This window comes from Pan paniscus, chromosome X (assembly GCF_029289425.2).
Source record: "Pan paniscus chromosome X, NHGRI_mPanPan1-v2.0_pri, whole genome shotgun sequence".
NCBI lineage: Eukaryota > Metazoa > Chordata > Mammalia > Primates > Hominidae > Pan > Pan paniscus.
The window spans coordinates 24,080,756-24,106,428 of NC_073272.2; the positions used below are offsets into that span (position 1 = coordinate 24,080,756).

The 25,673-nt window shown below is 40.2% G+C and overlaps 1 protein-coding gene across 1 annotated transcript; it reads left to right on the forward strand.

Moving 5' to 3' along the window:
• The first annotated feature begins 1,149 nt into the window (after positions 1-1,149).
• CBLL2 (Cbl proto-oncogene like 2) lies at positions 1,150-3,640 on the forward strand. Its single transcript, XM_003819568.6, has one exon. The coding sequence runs from the start codon at positions 1,227-1,229 to the stop codon at positions 2,502-2,504; it is 1,278 nt and encodes a 425-aa protein (XP_003819616.1). The 5' UTR covers positions 1,150-1,226; the 3' UTR covers positions 2,505-3,640.
• The last annotated feature ends 22,033 nt before the right edge of the window (positions 3,641-25,673 follow it).

The following is a 25,673-nucleotide window of genomic DNA, read 5'->3' on the forward strand; positions in this document are numbered from 1 at the left end:
AGGAGAATAGAGGTGCCACAATTATGGGTGGAGTGGAGGCAGAAAAATATGGTGTGTTGCTGTTTTTACGATCCAGTTTGTACTTAGAGGCAAGGTAAGATGTGAGGAAATGTGGGCTAAATACCCATAACCCTTTTTAAAATTAAGCAAGAACAGCAAATGTCTAAAAAATGTCTAGCCCAGCGAAGTTACCATCTATTCACTCCTGTTTTTTTTTGTTTTTGTTTTTTTTTTTGAGACAGAGTCTCACTCTGTCGCCCAGGCTGGAGTGCAGTGACGCGATCTCAGCTCACAGCAACCTCTGCCTCCCACGCTCAAGCGATTCTCCTGCCTCCTGAGTAGATGAGATTACAGGCGCGTGCCACCATGCCTAGCTAATTCTTGTATTTTTAGTGGAGATGGGTTTTCACCATGTTGGTCAGGCTGGTCTGGAACTCCTGGCCTCAAACGATCTGCCTGCCTCGGCCTTCCAAAGTGCTGGGATTACAGGAGTGAGCCAAGGCGCCTGACACTATTCACTGCCTTTTACATGATTTTTCCTTGACGAGATAAATGTAATGCTCCCTTCTTCCAGACAAAGGTGATTTTAAACTTACTGTATCGTGAAATCACAAAATCTTAAAAGGTATGTGTATTTCGTGTGTATGTACATATACATGCACACACACAGACATATCATCCTATCTTATGCCAATGAGTGATTTAAGGTAGTTCACAAAAATGCAATAGGATAAAAATAAGTCAGTCCTAGAAGGCAAAGCTCTGCAGGGCCTGCTGGGAATTTATTCCCCACGCCCATCAGTTTCTGTTTCCATGAAGACCCCTTTCTCTTTGAGTACTGAAGAGCAGCATCAGCAACCTCAACACTGAAGCTTTTTCTTTCTCTGCCCAAACTCCCTCACTAGAGTGGTGGGACAGGGTAGGTGAGGAGAGAAGGAAGCCCTTAAACGTCAAAGCAGTGGAGGGTTGGGGAGGGATCGGATCGCACTTTCGCCTCCTAGGCTTGGGAAGATGGTGCACATGCGTTGTAATGCGCACGTGTTACTGGCACATGACTCCCAGTCCCTTGTGAGCCGAAACTTGGATCCTAATGACGTTGATAATGGGTTACTAGGCACTCATAGTTCTGGATCGTTGGGTGGCCTTCATGTTAGCAGAAGAATTCCTTTAAACGTCATTTTTGAGGAAGTAGACAAACCTAAATATGTGTCTGAACTCCAAGGAAGATGAACAAGATGCCTGCTGGTGAACAAGAATGTGAATATAACAAAGAAGGGAAGTACTACACTAAAGGAGTTAAACTGGTGAGAAAAAAGAACAAAATTCCTGGTTACCGTTGGGGGGACATTAAGATAAACCTCATAGGTGAAAAGGATGATTTACCAATTCATTTCTGTGACAAATGTGATTTGCCTATTAAAATCTATGGGCGAATAATTCCATGCAAGCATGCTTTTTGCTATGACTGTGCTGATTTATATGACAAAGTCGGATATAAAGTATGTCCACGCTGTCGTTATCCTGTGCTGCGAATTGAGGCGCATAAACGAGGTTTTGTCTTCATGTGTAGTATTGTTCAGCAGTGCAAGAGAACATACTTGTCTCAGAAAAGCTTACAGGCTCATATCAAACGCCGCCATAAGAGAGCTCGAAAACAAGTTACCAGCGCTTCGCTTGAAAAAGTTCGTCCTCATATTGCTCCGCCACAAACTGAAATCTCTGAAATCCCTAAAAGACTGCAAGACAGGGACCGTCTAAGCTATATTCCACCACAGCAGCACACCATGGTGTCACTACCGTCTGTGCAACATATGCTACACGAGCAACATAATCAGCCACATAAGGATATTCAGGCTCCTCCCCCAGAACTATCTCTAAGTCTGCCTTTTCCCATCCAGTGGGAAACCGTTAGTATTTTTACGAGAAAACATGGCAATTTAACAGTTGATCATATTCAGAATAACTCAGATTCTGGTGCTGAGAAGCCAACACCTCCCGACTATTATCCTGAGTATCAAAGTCAACCAGCGGTATCGTCCCCTCATCATATTATACCTCAGAAACAGCATTATGCGCCACCTCCATCTCCATCATCACCAGTAAACCATCAAATGCCATATCCTCCTCAGGATGTAGTTACTCCTAACTCGGTTCGTAGCCAAGTGCCAGCTCTAACCACGACCTACGATCCATCATCTGGATATATTATTGTAAAGGTGCCACCTGATACGAATTCTCCTCCACTACGTGCTCCCCAGTCTCAAAATGGTAATCCATCTGCAAGTGAATTTGCTTCTCACCATTATAACCTTAACTTTTTACCTCAGTTCACCGAAAATCAAGAAACCTTGAGCCCTCAGTTTACACAAACAGATGCAATGGATCATAGAAGATGGCCTGCATGGAAACGACTGTCACCTTGTCCACCAACGCGGAGTCCACCTCCTTCAACCCTACATGGTCGATCACATCATTCATACCAGAGAAGACATAGACGGTATTAAGGATGATAACAGTATTTGGAACTGAAGACCTGATGGGAAAAAAACCTTCAAGTTCTATACTGTACTGTGGATAAGCGGCTCAGTTCAGCAGAGCTGTAGTTGAACAACTTTGTTCCTCTGGTGTGGTAAATTGACCTAAAGGTGACCTCTGACGATTTCCTGAAATAAATATGCAATGTTACATTTTCAAAAGTATTGTGGTTTTTATTTTTATTTTTTTGGTGATATGTTAACCTGTGTAAAAGGGTTAAATTTCAATACAGCTGTAAAAATGCTATTTTATGTGAACTCAAGCATAGTCACATGCTGTTTTTAAACATATTTTACCACTGATTTCCCAAAGTACAATACAAATCCTAGAGGTAAAAATCTACTACAATGTACAGTTAAAGCAGACAGCTAAATGGTAGATAATTATTTCACATTTTAGGAACTGAAATTTTAAGGTATAATAAGTGTACAGTGCATTTCGTTTGGATGCCTTTTCATTTTTAGGCAGCCCCAGAAGCACCAAAATATATCAGAATTCCAGTACTATGATAGATTTATGTTTGCAATGTTAAAAAGCATTACTAAATCATTTGGAAAGATATGGCCAAAGTAATTGTATCTGTAGGCTCCAAGCTGGTGGGGACAATGTTACTTGTTAATGCTTTTTTTTTTTTTTTTACAGAATCGTTCAAATCACATAAGGTACCACACTAGTCTTAAGTAGCATTATTTTATAGCACTGTTTAAATGGCGTCATTTACATGACGTGTGTTCTACTTTGCTCATGCTCCTAAATTAAATATTCAGGACTGAATAAACTTTATTATAATTCTTCATTTCATGGTAGAGTTTGATCCTGTTCTTATGTGGGTTTTTTTGTTTATTAGGTTTTAAACTACAGTTTGAATGCCATGGAGGAATTTGGATAATCTATTAATGAGAGGCATTGTTACAGTTACAGACTTTGACTTGCTTGGGTTTCATTATTGTGTGATAAGGGTTTTTCCTCTAACTTGAAATTAAAAACTATTAATTCTTTCCTATTTCTTTTCTTGGTAAACAGTCTAAACTTGGGACATTTTAGCATGAAGTTAACAGTAAAGACTACTAGATGACTTTGTATTGGAGAAAAGTAATGACATATGAATTTCACTGCTTTATTAAGTGTCTTTAGAATGAGCTTTTGCATTGTAGGGGCTTATTGCAGTCCAGCTATGATGACCACTTACACTTATACTTCTGTACTTTGTATAGAATTCATATGGATGAGCTGAGGTTCTTAGGGTATTTTATATCGTTTGAATAAACCCTCATGAAGATTTTTCTCCCCTTTCAGTAGTGCATAATATAAATATGAAATGTATAGTATGCAGATATTATTTACTAGATGGTTTATAGTATATAAATTTAGGAGATATTTCTTTTTAGCAAAGGATGAACTGACGGCTAACTTATCATTTTACTCTGTTGGGTACAGGCAAAATAAATTCTTGTCTTGGCTGATCAGATGCTCTCTGAGCTTAGAGCTGAAGTTAGAAATATATAAATGGCCATTTTAACCTTGACCAGCCTAAAATAAGTAATAGACTCTTTTTTAAGTGAGTGATTTTTCATACCTAGCAATTTGAGAGTCTAATGTTAATGCAATATTTCTAGTGAAAAAGCCTTGTTATTAGGAGCATGGCATGTGATTATGTGAAATGTTGGTTGGTAAATGCTTCTATTATATTATTATAGGTACTTGGACTGGTGCACACTTGATTTCCTTTCTTACCTCTACTTAGAAGCTGTTAAAATATTACTGTTAAAATCCAATATAATTTTTTGTTTCATGTAATAAAAGCCAAATTCAATTTAAGTCTTCTCAACTATCTATGAAGAGCTCTTCTATGTTTATTGACATTCTCTAGGATTGAAGGCAGTATGAAACCACTTAAATGATGCATTAGACAAAAAAAAGTATCCTTGTAAAATTTTACATGTTAAAAGAAGCCTTTAAAAATTATTTATTTTCAGTTCGGTTTAGGCAATAAGTTATTTAGCAAAGCAGAACAGACGAATGTGTTGTAGGAGATAAAATTTTTAAATGATATTGGTTATGAACTCATCCAGTTATGTTTGAATGATAGTGATGGGTAAAAGAATCACAAAATTACCATTAGTGTTTCTTTAAGGGAAAAATAATATGAATCCTTTCCTTTTACTCACAGAAGGCTTTGAAGCTATAATGAGTATAAGTCTAAATTAAATTTATGTATGCTACATTATATTGCTCTGAAGACTACTGAGGTGGCAGTTTAAGTCTGAAAAACAATATGGATCCATAAATACTAAAAAAATAAACAGAAATACCAGGGAAAGGGAAAATGAAGGTCGGATAAATAGTAAAATTGAGTCCAAGTTAAAGTTGGAAGCAAAAAATTTGCACAATTGTTTCCTGCACTGTTGTTAATGATGGATGAAAAGTGTCTAAAGCAAACAGGCAAGATAAAAGCATGCACATTTCACGGGAAGCATAAGTGTGATACTGAGCAAAAGTTCTCTTGTGGTGCTCATAAAATGGTCATTAATATAGGGTTGTGATTCCTGATTCTGACAGCATGAATCTCCTGGAGCATCACCACAAATTAGCATCCTTTGCTTTACTTATTTTCAAAAGATTCTGAATCAGTAGGTTTTGGCAATGGATAGGGCTTAGTAATCTGTTCTTTCAGTGAGTATCCTAGGTGATTCAGAAACAGCTGACTCAAAAATTTCGTCACTGGACACCCAGTCTCTAGTCTCAGTGGTCTACCATCCATTCTGTACCCAGCAACCAAGGTAATCGTTTAAGAATGGAACTCGGCCAGGCACGGTGGCTCACACCTGTAATCCCAGCACTTTGGCAGGCCGAGGCAGGTGGATCACGAGGTCTGGAGTTTGAGACCAGCCTGGCCAACATGGTCTCTACTAAAGATACAAAAAATTAGCTAGGCGTGGTGGCAGGCGCCTGTAATCTCAGCTACTCGAGAGGCTGAGGCAGGAGAATTGCTTGAACCCGGGAGGTGGAGGTTGCAATGAGCTGAGATCGCGCCACGGCACTCCAACCTGGGCAACAGAGCGAGACTCCGTCTCAGAAAAAAAAAAAAAAAAAAAGAATGGAACTCAGCCCTCAAATAGTTTTGTGTTGCACTTCAAGTCCAATTCCTTTTTCATGACTGTATATGGTTAAACTCCTAGTGAATTTTCAAAACTCATAACCTACCCTTCTCTCTCCGTTCCCCCTGTTCCAGCCATACAAACTTAAAAAAAAAAATCCTTGGACCACCAAATTCCTTCCTGCCTCACATTTTACAGTCATTGCTTTTTTCTTTTTTTCTTTTTCCCCCTGCCTGGACCATCTTCCTACGAATCTTCTTAAGGCTGGCTCTCTCACTTCATGTTTCTGTTCAAATGCCTTCCCTGGCTACCCTGTGGAAAATAGCACTGCCCTCCACACACCCATCTCCTAACCCTGCTTTATTTTCCTTCATTCTCTATCACTACCTGTTATTACATAACTAATTACTAATTGCTTTTTTGTTTCCTCCACAAAAATGTTATCTCCAGGAGAGGTGGGTCTTTGTACTAGTCCATTGAAGAAGGATGAAGAGTGATATATAACAAAGCAGTTTTATTTTTCGTTCTTGCTGTTTTCTTCTTTTTACATTTTATTCTTTCCGAGGTGAAAATTGGGCCCATCTCATAACTTTCCTCTACACTCTTAAATGGAAAGCTCTCTGATCAGTTATTAAAATGTCCAGTCTGATGGGACAGTCAAACTTTAGAACTGATTTAAGGGTGAGTCCTTTCCTTACTTCCCTAGCTGTGGCTGGTGGAAGACCAGCAGTTAGGAAGAATGTTGTGGTCAACTTCTTGCCTTAACCACCTTTGCTTTGATTTCTTCTCCCCTATTTCATCAGGTGGAGGTCTTGGTCCTTCAGAGTTGGAATGCAAAGGATTGGGGCAGGAGAGGTGAGGGAAGTAGGAAAAGTCTTAACTTGGTTGGTACTATATGAAACTGGGTTAGTAGTTTCTGGGCCCAACTTCAGGTTTTAAGAATTAATTTTTTCTTTCACTGACACTTTCATGGTTGGTAAGAAAGAATTGCTCTCATTGATCCAGATCTCTACTTGTAGTTCCCGTGATGAATATGAATGCTTCTCTCTTCCAGTTAGTTCCCTAGTTCTTCCTCAGCCCCTGAGAATCTGGCAATACCTACAGCTTCTCTTAGCTGAGTTGTGTTTATCCCTCCAGCTCCCTCTAGTGAGGGGCCATACCTGGCCCATGAGAAACACATCTCCTTTTCCCGGATAAACTCTGCGTGTGCTGGCCAATCTCAGTGTTGCCAGCTTCCTTTCCCTCAGCTGTCAAAGAAATTAGCCTGTCTCCTGCACCTTTGATTTTCCAGACACCAGTCCACAGTGTCCCTAATGTTCCAGAGAACAAATATTTAGCCCTTGGAGTGGGTCTCATTAAAGCACCTCTCTCCTGGGAGGTGATGTGGGAGGCATCCTTCATCCCTTTTCTAAGAGGAATGGTGGTGGTAGAACTCACAGCATAGCAAAATTTAGAGTCAGACTGTGTTCTTATTGGCCGGTGCCCATGACATACTGTTTGTTAAATAATTTTATTATTACTCTAGATCCAACTATGCTTTATTTTCACATGGCTCAGAAACCCCAGATGGGAAAATGTAATCTGTTTGAATTGCGTCTACAAAAACAAAGGAAGGAGAAGTGCACAGTTAAATGGATAATTCAGAAAAAAATGCCTCAGGTATTGAAATGTTCTTGGCAAAATTTTAGTATCTGAATCATTCTAAAAAGTGTCAGAATTTGGCACATCTCCTAACGGTTTCAGTAACATTATGCTGAGTAAAATTATACATTTTTTTCTTTGACAGAATAGTCAATAGATATATTTCATTTCCAATAGAAAGAACTAAGTCATTTTTTTTAAGTATCTTTCAAGGTCAGCCCTAGGTAAAAATGTGGTATAGATGGAGTTCTATTTGGATGGGATAAAGTAGAGGTATAAAACTTTTTCCCTCTACTGAATAAAACTAGCATTTTTCATCACATATCATCACACAATAAGAAACAGATGGTCTGCTTATTTTGCTGACCATCGCTCATTTGTGTTTAAACTTTTCCCCTAATAATTGACTTGGGTATTCTGTTTGGTTTATGCATATGACAGACTGATTGCAAAATTGGCCGCAATTCTTTACCCCTTCCCATGTGTCTTCACAGTTCCTCCTATCAAGAGGTAGAGTCTATTTTCTCGCCTCTTTGAATATGATTTACTTTGGCCAATAGAATGTGGTAGAAGTGTCAGCGTACCAGGTCTGAGCATAGAGGCCTTCTGTCCTTCCACCTCCTTTTAGAGCACTGCCTCCATGAGAACAAACTTGGCCCACCTTGCTGAAAGATGACAAAACACATTGAAAACTCATTTTCCCCCCATTCAAAGCCATCCTAGACCAACTTGCAGTCAGCCAACTCCAAAACATGTGAGAATGCCCAACCAAGATTAGCATAGCTATCAACCCAGCCCAAAGATGACTGCAGACCCATGCAGGAGCCCAGCTGAGACCAGAAGAACTACCCAGATTATCTGTAGTTTTGTGAGCAATAATATAAATGCTTATTGTTTTAAGTAACTGACTTTTGGGATGATGGGTTACACAGCAGTAGCTAACTTATACAAGCCATTTTTACTCCCATTTCCCCCCCGTAGTTAGAGAATTACACACCGTCCAGTTTTACAATAAAATTAGCACTAATGTGAGATGTTTTCAAGATATGAATTATAAATATTTGATGTTTAGACATGAAAAGAATTCACCTTTGAAAGGGTTTAAAGTAGTAAACATTTTCTTCAGGTTTTGTCATCTTCACCTATTTTTCAATTATCTCATTAATAGTCAAGTTATAAGGAGGATTAAACTTCAGTAAACTGCACAGTAACCTTGAGCAAATTGCAGAGGATTTAGCTTAAGCAGGCATTGCATATGTAGCTGGTGTTACCTACAGTCTTGGTATATATGTGAAGTACCATGCTTATAAGCATAAATTCTTATTCCTAATTTTATCTTCCGAATAGGTGTCTTTGGATCTCCTGTATTTGTGGGAGCCCTTTATATAATAGCCAAGCTATGATGGCCTGATCTTACTTTGAAGATTTAGCCCTAAGTTTTGTGACAGGGCTGCATTCAGGTAGTACATACAGCCATAGTCACTGTGGAGCATAGTCTTTATCTTTGCGTTTAAGGAGGTTCAAGTCAGCATGGGCTACCTTAGAGGAAAAACCTTTTAACCTCATCCTTTCATGGTTCCCAACAATTTGCAACAGCTTTCCAAATTGATGTCCTCAAACTTTCTCTTCCCTGTTTAGTCCAGTCTTTCCACCTCTCTCTGTTATATTTTAACACATATGAGCAAGCTATTAGTCCCCTAGTTGTGCATAAGCCTAGATGTCTGACACCAAGGCTGACATCACTTTGGATGCCACTTGACTCCATATTAGACAGTGAGGAGGCAGCTGGGCAAACATCTGTTTTAGGAACCAATATCAGCATAATCTCAGGTTTCCATTAGAATATACTTAAAAATACTTGTATTTTTAATTAAGAAAATTAGCTTTAAAATATTTTTCATGTTTTAGTTTATAAGAGCACTACATGCACATTATTAAATACAAACACAATATAGGAAAGGATAAATGCAAATTAAAGCAATCTGTGATTCTATAGGTGATTTTTTTCTGTATATATTTTTACATGCATTTATATGGTACTCTGCAAAAGTTCCCAGAATGCACCTTTTCTGTAATCTATTATTAATTATTATTTAAATTAAATTACAGGGTCAACTTTTGATTTTTAACTTCTGAAAGCAAATGACTTATTTGCATTTTAGTACATAATGCCATTTGATATGCTTTAGTTGGGTCTCAATATACACAAATTACTTAATTTCTTACTGCTATGTCTGTATGGTCTCTTAAAATTAAAAACATTGACTCTAATTTAGTCCATACCTTGCCCTATGTTGTATTGCAATCAGTATGCCTGGTTCTGTCTTCAGTGTAAAGACAGAACATATCCACAATCCCCGGGAATGGAACAAAATGGTAGCCAACTCTAAAACGTGCTTTGAGAAGGAGCATCCATCTCAGTCACTATAATTACTAGTAGGTGCATTCTATCACAAATAAGTCATCACTAAATCCTTTCTTACTCTCCTTTCCCTTTCCCATGCTTTTGACTCTGAAAGAGACCGGCCACACATTAGGCATGGGGAAGAATGAGAGGACATTGCACACTGTTTTACAAAAGGTATCTGACAAAATAAAACCATTTTTTATTTTTAAGAAGTCTTTAAGTAAACATTTTTATTTGATTTGAACACTATTTTATTTTGTGATTTGATATCCTGGTAACTTATAGCTAATTAAAACCCTCATCTGGCCATATTCCCTTGGGTATAATGCAGGCACTTTATGCCCTGTGAATCCTAACTCAATCATCACCTCTCCCAGACAGTAGGCTCCTCCTCTAGGCATTCCTCTCTTGGTGAATGGTTCCAATAGCCAACCAAATGTATAAGCCCGAACCTTGGCAGTCATTCTCTTTTCTTCCACACTCCATTTTCACTTCCTATATTTAATTGGTAACCATGGTCTACAGACTCTATCTTTATGCTTCTCTCATGGCCATGCCATCCAAACCATTGCCTTTACCATGGTGCTGGCACTCGTTGCTTCTCAGGTGGACTCCTGGAAGAGCCTTCTTATTGCTTTCTCTGCTTCTGGTCTTATCACCAGCCCCACTCATCCAACACAGCTGCCAAGTATGCCTTCTAATGTGGAAGTCTGTTTTTAGACATCAATGGATCGCTGTAGCATTTGGGATAATGTCAGACTCCTTTGCTTAGCACAGAAAGGCCCTCATATCTGGCCTGTTTCCCTCTCTGGCTTCATTTCCCACCACCTGCCCTTGGGCACTCTTTTCTCCAGTTATACATTTTCACTGTCCTAAAAACAAAAGCAGTTTCTCCTTTATGTCTTCTTATATGGGGTTGCCCTCTGCCAGACATATTCTTTTCCTTTGTTTCCCCCTCTCACTTTTCCGTGTCTTGTCTTTTTTCTTATTCACTTCTTTTAAAAATCTTTCTCCAGACAAGCACATGATTTTGATGCCTCTTCACTGTGATTGCTGGACTATTCGTGTGCTTACATCGTGCCAGTTAGCACACTGTATTTTAGTTGTTTACACGCCTTTCTCTTCCACTAGACCAGTGGGCCTCAAAATGACCAGCAATATCAGCAGCATCATCGGGGAATTTGTTAGAAATGCAAATTCCCAGGCCACACCCCAGATCATAAGCTCTGAGGGTGAGACCCAGCAATTTGTGTCAAGAATACATCATTCAATATTTTGTGATAGGAAAAGACTGGCAGGCCATGGTGGCATGCCTGGGAATGATTTGGAAGAAGATGCATGAATGCTACATGAACACTGTCCTCTGTGCCAGCTTTTCTTAAATAGACCAACAACATTAAAGAAGTCCAGAATGCCCAGAAGCATTTCAACACTTGTATTCATTTGCTGCTATAGGAAATTACCACAAATTTAGTGGCTTAAAACAATAAAAGTTCATTATCCTACAACTTTGGAGGTCAGAAGCCTGAAGTAGGTCTCACTGGGCTAACATCAAGGTGTTAGCAAGGCTGAGTTCCTCCTGGAGACTTGAGGGGAGGACCTGTTTCTGAGCTTTTTCCAGCTTCTAGAGGCTGCCTACATTCCTTGGCTCATGGCCTCTTCCTCTATCTTCAAAGCCAGCAATGGCTGGTTGAATCTTTTTCATGGTGCCATCTCTCTGCTTCTGACTTTTCTGCTTCCTCTTCTCTATTTAAGGACCTGTGTGATTCCATTGGATCCACCTGGATAATCCAAGCTAATCTCCTTATTTTAAGGTCAGCTGACTAGCAAACTTAATTTCGTCTTGCTATGTAAATCATATATAGACAGATTCCAGAGATTAGGATGTGGACTTTTATGGAGGGTAGAAAGGGATATTATTCTGCCAACCACAAAATTTATTCTTGACTTTTGGAGATTTGATTAAAATTGATATTGCCTTTTGCCTTAACTCTCAAGCTCTTTGGAGAAATCTAGGATTCCCTTTTTTCATTGTCTTTCCTTGTGAAGAAAATGGTTTGAAAACTTTGTGGTGATTTAGTACGTTTTATCGAAAAGGGGATCTCTGCCCCCAGAACTTACAGTAGTGGCTAATAGGAGAGAAGGACCAGTCCAACATGGACAAGTTTGGACCTACATTGGTCAGTACCGAAATGTATTTGTGGATGGTGTACCAGTGACATGATGAGAGAAAGTAAATTGCAACCGAACAAGCTTGCTATCATTTATTATCCTTAAGCAACGGTTTTATCAATTTTCTGGTGAGAAAGGAAGAGTAGTTAAACTAGAATCCCTCTAAATCTGTTTGTGACTAAGCATGCCTAATATTTATAGTTGCCCTGTTTGTAGAATACGCTTAAGTTTACTCTGCGCTGTGAATTCAATACATAATTTTCAAATTAAGTGCAAGACTACTTATCTCAAGCTGAGTTTATTCAGTACTGTGAATTCAATAGTTAATTTTTAAAAACATATTTACTAATCCTGAATTGAAAGCTCCCTTCGGGTATTGTTAAGGAGAACAATGTGTACTAGGTAGAATATATCTGACATTTTTACTTACTATCTTACATCAAAATAGAAAGCCCTGGCAAACAGTACCTTTAGCCATTGAAGCAGAGGCCAGAACAAAATTTCTTTCAGTTTAAGTGTGTTGGAGGTAATAAAGACTGTGATTTTAGTTGAAGGAAGAGAAGTTGTGAGAAAATTACCTGGCAATCTAAGCACAGAATGTCAAATTATTTACCTTATATGGCTTTTATTTTAGGGCAATACATTGTTATGTTCTGATCTTGAGGGTAACTTTTTGGCTTTATTTTGCATGTGTTATTAGAACCAAACATGATCACCCAGATTGTTAGAACTGCAGAAGTTTAGGGGCCATTGGGGTTGTGGATTCACTCTGGAAGTATAATGCATCTGTAATAACACAATGCAACAGTGACATATGAAGCTAAGAAATGTTACCTTGGGTTCAACGCATGGACCACTTGGCTAAACAGGAACATAGATGAGGAGAGTGGTGTAAGAGGACATTGATTTTTTTTACATTCCTATAGTCCTTTCACAAAGGGAATGTGTAGGACATGTTTTCTTTTGACAGACCAGCTTTCATTCCCTTTGTTCACGAATGTGTCTCAGAGAAGAAGTTCACGCTTCTAAGAAATGACTTTGTTCCCCTCACCAGGCTCCAAATGGAAACTTTTCAAGGCCATATTTGCTGTGAGAGATATTTATCATGGAAGTTAAGTAACTTATGATTTAATTCAAGTGTCCTTTCAGCATTGAGAACAGGTTATTTTCTCCAGGAGGCCCCAGCAGGTTCCTGGTTTTTTTTTGTTTTGTTTTGTTTTGTTTTTGAGACGGAGTCTCGCTCTGTCTCCCAGGCTGGAGTGCAGTGGCGCCATCTCGGCTCACTGCAAGCTCCGCCTCCCAGGTTCACGCCATTCTCCTGCCTCAGCCTCCCGAGTAGCTGGGACTACAGGCGCCCGCCACCACGCCCGGCTAATTTTTTGTATTTTTAGTAGAAACGGGGTTTCACCGTGTTAGCCAAGATGGTCTCGATCTCCTGACCTCGTGATCCGCCCGTCTCGGCCTCCCAAAGTGCTAGGATTACAGGCGTGAGCCACCGCGCCCGGCAGGTTCCTGTTTTAAAGAAATTGAAAAGAAATATATTGCTTTCAACAGCCCCCAAATCAATACCCCTTCAAATATAGATGGGACCAAGTTTCTTACACTTCTTATGTGGACTGAAGAATGCTGCTGACCTGAAGTCCTGTGCGATCATAATACTTAGACTTAAGCCATTGTACTCTGTGGTATGAATGACTGTGACTCTTCCCTTGCCATTCCAGATTAAAGTGACCAACCCTTGTGCACACCACACAGTAATGATGGTCTCTCATCCACCCATATTTAGAAACTCCCCTATAGAATAAATTTAGGATCAGACCATTTAAACATCAAAATGTATTTTGTTTTCTTCACCTTTTAAAAAGCAACATAGGGAGAATCTCAGTCAGTGCTTGACTAAATAATATGTGTAATAAATATGGTAATTAGCTGCAAAGTCCTTTATAACAGAGTACCAATGTTTTATTTATCTTCCCATCTTCCTCAGAATCTAACTGTGGCTTTCACAGAAAAGCTCAATATATGCCTATTAAATAAATGAATCAATAACTTCACACACCAATGCTATAAAAATGTCCACTTGTTTTTGGACTTGACGTGTAGATTTTTGGTGCTGGGAGAAGGATCTTGATTCTTTTGTATAGTTTCCATTTTTCTACTAAGATTCTGAAAACTGCTTTTTATCTCTTTGAATTTGGTGAGCATGTTTATTTTAAAGTGTTTGTCTGATATCTCCAATATCCTTCCTTGTTATTCTATTTCTATTGTTTTTCCCCCTACTGGTCTTAATTCATGTTATCTTATCTCTGGCCTGTCTGCTTCTGTTGGCATGTTGGACCTGGGATTTGAAAAACTGTTAGTACAAATAATCTGAGCCCAAGGTGATGCTATTTTCCTCCTAAGAGGATTCTCATTTGCTTCTGCCAGATGCCCAAAGGCACTAGCAATCTTGATCACCTCTGTTCAATTTCAGGGATTGAGAGGATTAGACCTACAATCCCTGAAACAGCTCATGTACTTTCAGTTCACACTAATCTTAGGATGCAGACTTTTTGAGATCCAAGTCAAAATGAGGAAGGTTAACCAGCGCCCCTCCCACCCACGTCTTGGTGGCTTCCAATGCCACTGGCCACTGTCTGTTCCTTTAGCTTCACCAGGTTGACTGAATTACTGCTTAGCCTCTCAGATGTCCCCTCCAGGACCATTAAACACCCCTAGAAGTAGAGTGTAAACACAGGGTTCATTTCTCAGGGCATCCATTCTCCCCTGTGTTTTGTCCAGGTAATACTTCTCTATCTTATTATAAATCTTATTATAAGGCCCTTAAGCAAATTTAAAAATATTTTGTAATATTTTTCTAGTTGTTCTTAGTGAGAAGGTGTAACCAAATTACCTAATCTGTTATTAGAAGTCCACTCATCTTAATTTTTATTATAGTTCTTATATATATAGATCTTGAAAACATTCTTCATTGTCCATTGGTCCATTTTATTTCCTGTTTGTGAGTCTATTCTGCTAATTAGAAATGTTCATGTATTTGTTTTTGTGGCTAGCTTTATAATTATAATTTCATATAATGCTTTTAATTTTCTATTTCTTCAGAAAGTATCTATTAACCTCTCTTTTTGAGAAATGATAAAATCAGTATGCTTCTTTCTTACCCCCACTCTACCACTTGATTCAACCTGACTGTATTTAATTTCTTAATATTTATAGTGACACTGTTAAATGTATTTCTATTATTTCTTTTGTCGGTTTAAAATAGTATTTGACACACAGCTATTGAAAACGACAGATTGGGCTGGGCACGGTGGCTGATACCTGTAATCCCAACAACTTTAGGAGGCCAAGGCAGGTGGATCACTTGAGGTCAGGAGTTCGAGAACAGCCTGGCCAACATGCCGAAACTCTGTCTCTACTAAAAATACAAAAATTAGCCAGGCATGGTGGTGAGCGCCTGTAATCCCAGCTACTCAGGAGGCTGAGGCAGGAGAACTGCTTGAACCTGGGAGGCGGAGGTAGCAGTGAGCCAAGATCATCCCATTGCAATCCAGCCTGGGTGACAGAGTAAGATTTTGTCTCAAAAAAAAAAAAAAAAAAAAAGAGAAAAGAAAAGAAAAGGACAGAATGTAAGTAATACATATATGGAGTAAAAGAAAATATATTGGGAAAAATGCCTCTTTGCAGATAGCCCCTTCTCTACTGTGCTGCCTGTTGCAACCTTGCAACGTATTTTCATACCTTCTCTAATAAATCTGCCTTTTTTTATGTACAACGGTCTTGGTAAATTCCTTTACTGCCTACGACACCAGCCCATATAGTCACACCCGTGACATTTTCTATAAGAGAAACATGAATTTAAGGACACAAAAAGTTAAAATTAAAATTATGCAAAAAAGATATACCATGCAAACAATAACCAAAAGAAAGCCACTTCTCTTATTCTAATATCAAACAAAGTAGATATTAAGGCAAAAGCAATATTTCAAACCAAGAAAGATATTTTATAACAATAAAAGAGCTAATATATCAGGAAAGCATTAAAAAAAGCCAATAACGTTGCTTCAAAATATTTAAAGTAAAAATTGGCAGAACTGAGGGGAGAAATAGACACACCCATAGTTATAGTAAAAGGATTACATTTAATTGGCCACTTATAAAAATTAGACCTTCAAAAGTATTATTTTACTTTAAAGCATTTTCCCAATATATTGCTTTTCCAAAAACTAAGTTTTGAATTAATCAGTTCTGTTGTTAATGCTGTTTTCAAGATTGTTCTCTATACATTTATTTTTACTTTTCCAATCTTTGGATTTCATTGGAGTTATTTTTGCCTTTTTCTTATGATGCAACCAATCTGGCTAGTTTGATTGATTTGTCTCAGTGTGGGCTTCCTATATTACAATCACTCTCATTTCTAATAAATGGTAACAACCAGTACCCACGGTGATAACAGCTAACACTTACAAACTACCCACTGTGAACTATTCTAGGTGCTTTACATACATTAACTCAATTAATTACCATAGCACAATTTTTTATGTAAGTATAATTGTCAACTCCATTTTAGAGATAAGGGAACTGAGGCATAGGAAGTAACTAACTTACTCAAAGTTACATAGCTAATAAGTAGCAGGGTTGGGATTCAACCTCTGACAGTCTGGCTTCAGAGGGTGAGGCATTAACTGCTCTGATATCACCTTACCCCTTCCAATGATTCAGATTCTCAAATTTTCCTCTCTGAGCACAATATCTTCACTTATACATCCCCTGATATGGTTTGGCTCTGTGTCCCCCACCCAAATCTCGTTTCAAACTGTAATCCCCACCTGTCGAAGGAGGTAGATGATTGGATCATGGGGGTTTTCCCCCTGGTGTTCTCATGATAGTGAGTGAGCTCTCATGAGATCTGATGGTTTTATAAGGGGCCCCTCTCCCTCTGCCTCTCCCCCTCCCCGTCCCCCTCCCCCCCTCTCTGTCTCTCTCTCTCACACACCTGCCACCATGTAAGAAGTGCCCGCTTCTCCTACTGCCATGATTGTAAATTTCCTGAGGCCTCCCCAGCGATGTGTAACTGTGCGTCAATTAAACCTCTTTCCTTTATAAATTACTCAGTCTCAGGTATGTCTTTATAAAGTAAAGACAGTAAATTGGTACTGAGGTAGTGAGGTACTGCTATAAAGGTACCCGAAACGTAGAAGCAACTTTGGAACTGGGTAACAGGCAGAGGTTGCAACACTTTGGAAGGCTCAGAAGAACACAGGAAGATGTGGGAAAGTTTGGAATTTCCTACATACTTGTTGAATGGTTTTAACTAAAATGTTGATAGTGATGCGGACAATGAAGTCCAGGCTGAGGTGGTCTCAGATGGAGATGAGGAACTTATTGAGAACTGGGGCAAAGGTCACTCTTGCTATGCTTTAGTGAAGAGACTGGAGGCATTTTGCCCCTGCCCTAGAGATCTGTGGAACTTTGAACTTGAGAGAGATGATTTAGGGTATCTGGTGGAAGAAATTTCTAAGTGGCAAAGCATTCAAGAGAATGCAGAGCATTAAAGTTTGGAAAATTTGCAGCCTGACCATGAGGTAGAAAAGAAAAGCCCATTTTCTGGGGAGGAATTCAAGCTGGCTGCAGAAATTTGCATAAGTAATAAGGAACCAAATGTTAATAGCCAAGACAATGGGGAAAATGTCTCCAGGGCATGTCAGAGACCTTCAGAGCAGCTCCTCCCATCACAGGCCCAGAGGCCCAGGACAGAAAAATGATTTTGTGGGCCCGGCCCAGGGACACCCTTGCTCTGTGCAGCCTTGGGACTTGCTGCCCTGTGTCCTAGCTGCTCCAACTCCAGCCATGGCTAAAAGGGGCCAAAGTACATCTCAGGCCATTGCTTCAGAGGGTGCACACCCCAAGCTTTCCACATGGTGTTGGGTCTGTGGGTGCATAGACAAGAAATGAGGTTTGGGAACCTCCACCTAGATTTCAGAGGATGTATGGAAACACCTGGATGTCCAGGCAGAAGTCTGCTGCAGGGGTTGAGCTCTCATGGAGAACTTCTGCTAGGGCAGCGTGGTAGGGAAAAGTGGGGTTGGAGCCCCCACACAGAGTTCCCACTGGGGCACTGCCAAGTGGATCTGTGAGAAGAAGGCCCCCATCCTCCAGACCCCAGGATGGTAGATCCACCAACAGCTTGCACCCTGTGCCTGGAAAAGCTGCAGGCATTCAATGCCAGCCCGTGAAGGAGCTGCCCAAGGCTGTGGGAGCCTACTCCTTGCATCAGTGTGCCACAGATATAAGACATGGAGTCAAAGGAGAACATTTTGGAGCTTTAAGATTTAATGACTGCCTTGCTGGATTTTGGACTTACATGGGGCCTGTAGTCCCTTTGTTTTGGCCAATTTCTCCCATTTGGAATGAGTGTATTTACCCAATGCTTGTACCCCCATTGTATCTAGGAAGTAACTAACTTGCTTTTGATTTTACAGGTTCATAGGCAGAAGGCACTTGCCTTGTCTCAGATGAGACTTTGGACTGTGGACTTTTGAATTAATTCTGAAATGGGTTAAGACTTTGGGGGACTGTTGGGAAAGCATGATTGGCTTTTAACTGTGAAAAGACGTGAGATTTAGGAGGAGCCAGGGGCAGAACAATATGGTTTGGCTCTGTGTCCCCACCCAAATCTCATCTAGAATTGTAATCCCCACGTGTCAAGGGAGGGACCTATAATCCCCACATGTCAAGGGAGGAAAGTGATTGAATCATGGGGGAAGTTTTCCCTATGGTGCTGTCATGGTAGTAAGTGAGCTTTCACAAGATATGATGGTTTTACAAGAGGCTCTTGCCCCTTCTCATGATCTCTCTCTCTCTCTCCCTCCTACCTGCTGCCATGTCAGGCATGCCTGCTTCTCCTTCTGCCATAAGTTTCCTGAGACCTCCCCAGCCATGTGGAACTGTGAGTCAATTAAATCTCTTCCCTTTATAAATTACCCAGTCTCAGGTATGTCTTCATAGCAGTGTGAGAATCGACTGGTACACCCCACTGCACCAAAATTCGGTTTTCAGCCCCTTCCTCAGGTATAAGTCTAGTAACTTCCTTCAAGATCTTCTCACCTCCTAACCTAGCCTGAATCTGAGGCTATCTTAAGTTCAAAATTAATTTTCTGGGTTTCTTGATCATTTGGCCCTCTCAAACCTCAGCTCTTTGTCCAAACTGCCTTTATGTGTATTAATCTTAGCCAGCTAAGCCCCATTGGAGACAATCACAAGCCTACCAAGATGAGCCTCCTTACAGATGATGCTTGTCAACCTCATGTAGATCCTCCTTACTCTGACAATTATTTGTTTTCCACTGTTTACTCACTTTCCCATTTCCCCTCTGTTGACCTTTCTAAACATTCGTCTCTCTCATTAAAATTTCTGCCTAATCCTGCCTCCTACAGACTTAGCAGATAACCTCGATTCCTATACCCTGAGGAAAAGAACGTCTGAATTGAGCTTTCTAAATTCCCATTTCTCCTCCAGAAAACCTATCTGTTGTGTCATTTTTTCCTTCTTTTCTCTCACATTTTTCAATTTCCTCCCTTCCTCCCATGCTTGCTGTCTTTTCCCTCTCTTCCTTCCTTCCCTCCATGAATATTTGTTGAGTATATGCAAAGCATAGGTCTAGGTTCTGTGGATACCACAGTGAATATAACAGAATTCCTGCTCTCCTGTAGCTCACAGTCTAGCAGGGCAGAAAACTGAGAAACAAATCAATGTATATCATCTCAGGCAAAGATCAGAGCTTTGAAAATAAATGAAGTAGGATAAAGGAGACAGAGAATCCTGGGGGAGAGTGCTTTATTTCTATATTTGATAGTCAGGGAAAGCCTCCTATGAGTAAGCCTTGAAGGTTAGGCAGCCAGATTTAGCAAATAAAAAGATGGGATCCAGTTAAAATAAAAAATAAATATAAAAAGTCCAGTTAAATTTGAATACCAGGTAACCAATAATTTTTAGTATAAATATGTCTCATGCAATACTGAAAAATTATTCATTGTTTATCTGCAATTTGAATTTCACTGGATGTCCTGAATTTTATCTGGCTATCCCCTGAAGGAACTATGGTGATAAACCATTCATAGATCCAGAGGATGAGGTTTCAGGCAGAGGGAACGTTTTGGGGATATTAATTTTATGTCTGCAATTGTGTTAGGCACTGTGGATACAGAAAATCAATACAATGGTGTTTTGTCTCCTAACTGGTCTTGCTGTGTCACTCCTCTCTCTCCTCTAGTCCATTTCTACATACAGCAGTTAGAGTGAGCCTTTGAAAATACAAATCATGTACCTTCTCTGCTCAAAACCCACAATGGCTTCCTGTCTCAGAGTAAAAGCTGGAGTCCTTAAAATGGACTTCAAAGACCTAGGTCAGTGGCACTCATATACATCCACTATCTGGAGTTCTTTAAAACATTCCACGCCTGGACCCCACTTCCAGATTCTGATTAAACTTGCTTGTGCTGCAGGATGGAATTCAGGCTTTTTCAGTTTCCCAGGTGATTCTGTACTGTACTGGAGTTTGAGACCCTCTGCCTTACATGACCTCATACTCCTTCTCCCTCCCCAGCCCCAGCTCTGGGAGCTCCCCACCGGCTCTCTCCACTGCAGCCCCGCTGGCCCCACACTCTTCCCCAACACTCTTCGGTGGTGCTGTTGCCTGGAATGCTACTTTCAGAATAGCTACAGGGCCCCTCCCTCCACATTCATGGGGTCTCTGCTCAAATGTTACTTTACCAGCAAAGCCTTTCCAGATCTTCCTTGCCCTTCACGCTGGTGCCCCATTCTCTCTCTTTCTGCTTAGTTATTACCCATAGTTCTCAAGATGACTTTTCCTGTTGTATATTTGTGTCTTTATTTGTGTCTGTCTCCCCACACTCTAGCGTAAGCCCTATGAAAGCAGAGTACTTTGTTTAGTTCACTAATTTAGTGCCTATATACAGTGCCTGGTATATAGGTTGAGCTCAGCAAGTATAGGTTCATGAAGGAGTTCAGAGTCTAGGGGGAAATTTAGACCCATAAACAGTTAATTGTAATACAACAAGGTATATCATAATTACAAAGTTTTAAACAGAATTCCCTAGAGACTAGAAAGCTTTTGATTCCTGATTCCACCCCTTCCCCTCCCTCTAGGATGTTGTTTCCCAACTATACCTTTAAACATTTTGCTCTCCACAGCCTCCATCTGCAAACCCAATCAAGCCCTTCTCTCCCCGACGCCCCTCAAAGGCTACCATTTAGTGAGTATGCTAGGCATTGTATTAAGTACATTATGTACATCATCTCATTTAACTCACAACAATTCTGGAGTAGATATTAGTATTATCCCCTGATACAGTATGAATGTCTGTACCCACCCAAATGTCATATTGAAATGTAATTCCCAATATTGGAGGTAGGGCCTAGTGGGAGGTAATTGGATCATGGGGGCAGATTTCTCACGAATGGTTTAGCACCATCCCCTTGATACTGTCCCCATGGTAGTGAGTGAGCTCTGCTGAGATCTGGTTGTTTAAAAGTGTGTGTCACCTCCCTGCTTTCTGGCCCCCTGCTCTGGACATGTGAAGCGAATGCACCCCCTTTGCCTTCTGCTATGACTATAGGTTTCCTGAGGCCTCCCCGAAGCCAAGCAGATGCCAGCACCACGCTTCCTGTATAACCTGCAGAACCATAAGCCACTTAAACCTCTTTTCTTTATAAATTACCCAGTCTCAGGTATTTACTTATAGCAATGTAAGAACTGACTAATATATCCTTATTTTACAGATGAAGAAACTGAGGCCCAGAGAAGTTAGGAAACTTGGTGAAAGCAAGATGTGTCTCACTTCAAATCCTGCGCTCACAATCACTGTGTTCTTTATGGTTTCTACACCTGGCCTCTCCTTTGTCAGTCCCAGCTTCATTTGACCTGCAGGCTGCTCTCCAGGACTCCTTCTGGCTAGATATACGGCTGTTCTTCTCCCTTCCCTTCACCTCATTGTCCAAGGGCCCTTCAATGTCTAGACCAATCATGCAAGGGGGTAAGGTGGGTGAGGGGAGAGTTGTTAACTAATCTGGTAGGTCAGACATGGCTCCTAGACTCTTTCATTACTCCTTGAGATGCTTTGCTGCCACCATGTCCTCTGGTTTGAGGCAACACCCCACAATGCCTTGGTCTTCATGTCTTCCCAACCCATGACTTGTTGGCTTTCTCCTTGACGTTCTGGGCAACCATCAAACATCCAAACGTCAGAGCTGATCCCAAGGGAGCAGAGTGGAGGCTTCTGGCTTTCTTACATATGCATTTGATAAGGGGCAGCTTTTTTGACTTTCTCCTTAGTGTGGATTCCTTTTCAACATACCAGTTCCTTTCTGTGTGGTGTGAGGACCTCAGATGTGCATATGACCTTATCGCAACACCACCTTCTGAGGCCACCTTCTTTCTGAGGTGTGTTGGCAGAAAATCGTGATGGTGTAATTAATACTGATCCTGATTAATATTTGGACTTTCATTTTTTGCCTCATTTCAAATCATGGTATTTTGGCTACATATTTGAAACTCTTGCAAATTTTATTGATCAGCTTTTGAAATTGGCTTGGAATTTAATTTTGTTTCCAGTTGCTTTCAGTACTGCAGTAGAGGCTGTGGAGGTCACTGCAGACGGTTCTGGTATCTACCACCAGGTTTCCGTGTCTCTGTTGGAGGCAGAGGTATTCTCTGGCAGTAGGTGTCTCCTAGGCCTCTGTGCAGGGCAGGCTGCAAGTGCCTGGGGGTTAATGCATGGGAACCATTCTCAACCTACCAGGGAAAGGAATAGGTAGATAAGTGCCCCAGCTTCCTTGCTGTCAGACAATTCTGAGATGTGTTCCACATTATTTTTAGATCGTCTCCAGTGACCAATCACCCACAGCACTAACCAGCTTATTAATGTATTGCTGGCTTTTCCGCCTTTTCTGTTTCACTCCCCTCTACCTCCTCAGAATGCTTCCAGGGATCACTTCTCAAATAAACTATTGGTACCCAAATCCTTGACTCAGAGTCTGCTTCTGGAAGATCCCAGACTGACACAGTATACATTTTGAGTTTTCCTCTAAGGAGCAGAAAACAAAATTCCCCAATCCACCATCAGCACCTTCTCAGTTGCTACTTAAATCAGGCAAACTAATCTGGCCTGCAGACACCTTCTCCTTCTGCTTTGACTACCAACTAAACACCTCCCTGCACAACCTTCCTTTTGACCACTGAGGTTCTAGCTGTTTTTACAAATTTCCTTTTATAACTCTTTTGAAAGTAAATTTGGGTCTATTTGATTATATTAGCCACCCATTTGATTCATAAAGATGGATAAAATTTTTGGTTTGACCAGTGCAATCTGGGGATACTGTTGCCTAGGTAACGGCCTGGGTGGGTGAGGAATTAAGGATAATAGGCCTAATGCTACATATGAAAAGAGAACAGATTGCCTGGTAGAAGGAGGTGCATTAGATTTCTCAAGTAACTTGAGATGCCATTTAGTTCACTGGAAGAGGCCATTTTCTAGGCAGTTAGAGGAGTAAATGACTCAGTAAGAGATGCTGTTTGACAGTTGGGATTTCTGTAAGGGAATTTTCTGTCATCTTATTCCAACTTCTTCCAGTTCAATGTAGTCGTAGGGGAAGCAATCATGTACATACATGCACATATATAGGGAAAATACTGAGAAAGAAAGAAAAACATACCAGTGCCTGCCCATGTAGGTCATTCCTCCATGTCCCATTGGATAGAAAAGATTTCCATACAAAGGCACATAGATGAAACCTTAATTCTGTCTTTCTGCCCAGGAATAGCAGTTGAATCAACAGTCTGCACTTCTAGGAGGAAATAAAGAGCATTTATGCTGTGAATTCAGCTAAATGTGTATATATATCAGGATTTGTTGAGCTTCCTGGCCCTGGTGGCACAAAAGAAGCACCATATTACTTAGTGCTTCATGGCTAGCTTGAAATGCAACGAAGATTTGTCCAGCCAGGCTCCACACCCCCAAAAAGCTCCTGGCTGTGTCATTTGCTCATTTACCTTTAAAGGTACTTATATAACAGCAAGTACCTTACATGGGATTCCATGGCACTGAAACACAGTGGAACCGGATTTTGTAGAATATTGCTGTTTCCCAGAGCCTTAAAAGCATCCCTCGAAATCTGAGGTGTTGGTGCTGCAATCTGAAGATATCATAAGCAAACAGGATGGGGGATTAAAATTTCAAAGATAGCATCTCTTAACATCTGATAAGAATGTTGATGATCAGAGCTTGGATAATGTTAGCATCACTTCAGGGTTTTTGTATCTAAAATGATCATGTCATTCCAACTGTAAATGCTCTTCCCTCTCCTGTCTCATCATTGGTGACCTTCTTCATCACATTCAGCCTCTCCATTAACCTTGCCTGGAGAGTAAACCCTAAACCCTATTTTGGTATTTTCTCCTAATGTCTTAATTTGCATGCCATTGCTTCAAGGTTTTAGTATGGTGCATTGCAAGGATTATTCAGGATGATCACCAACAAACATGCTGGCATTATAAGAAAACGGTTTGGTTCAAATAAAAAAAAAATTCCGTTGAGAGAAAGAAATCTACACAAGTCAGCATTTTATTTTAACTACTTGATGGAAATCTTTAATAATGTATTTCCATCTTCTTCTCTTCCTTCACCCCAGAATTCTGAATGTGGTCTAAATGTTTTGGATGATTTAGGATCATCATGCATCACGCAACGATGGTTGTGCTAAGTTTTCAGGCCCTACTGATGTAATCAAGGGGCTTTGATTCTCTAAATGGCCTGCCACTACTGTATCTTTTGAATACTATTATACTTGGGTTTCTCTTTTGAAGTTTCTGTGTCTTTTCTCTCTATTCCCCTAGTCAGAATAGTGCCTGTTTCTGCCAATTATCTCCACCCCCAAGCCATTTCAAACTTACAGCTGTTAATCTTTTTTTAATATGGCAATGAGCCAACTAAGTTTGTTGGAGCAGCAGGTAAAGTTAGAACACATATACTCTTAAGGACCTGAGGCCCCTTTCTATGAGTAAAGTGTATTAGCTTTGTGCATGAACTTGACACATTTTGTTTGCTCAGAAATTTGTATTCTTGTAATTTAGTGACTATGTTCTGTGTATGAATTACCTAAATAGGTAATTATACACCAGAGGATTGTGACCATATTCTTTGTGTGTGCTTTTTTTTCCCAGGATATCCCTCATAGATTATTTACTATGAATTTAGAGACCATGATACCATTTCCTTCCAGTGCTTCAGTAATTGGCTCTCCATTGCATTTCTTTCTCTCTCAAGCATTAATGCTCACCAAGCCCTCCACATCTGGTTCACTAAATGGGAGGCTTCTATGGTTCTGATTGGATGTTTAGAGGGTGTGGCTGACAGAGTACTGTATACCAAGGCAGGCTAATACTTTGCAGATGTTTTGGTTGCATTGGCAGATACACTTGAAAGTGGGAATGTTATGAACTTTCTGGTCAGGTTTTAGAACCTCATTTGCCTTGAGGGCCCAAGACTTTTTTTTGGGATTTCTTGGGCAAGGATTAGGCTTATTATTTTGTCGAACAAAGAAAAAGCCAAACTCCATACTCATTCTTATGTCTATATTTCTACTTCTACGTATCTTTGTTCATTTAAGTCAAGTCTATCTTTAGATCTGTAGAATTTTATATAAAAGGCTTTGGAGTTCTTCTTCCCCAATGAGCATGGTTTGTAGATGATGACACAGGAGTTCTGAGGTTAAATGATCCAATCAAGTTCCATCCCCTAGTT

Coding starts and splice junctions, on each gene's coding strand:
- CBLL2 (XM_003819568.6), top strand. CDS start 1,227: ATGAACAAGATGCCTGCTGGTGAACAAGAATGTGAATATAACAAAGAA.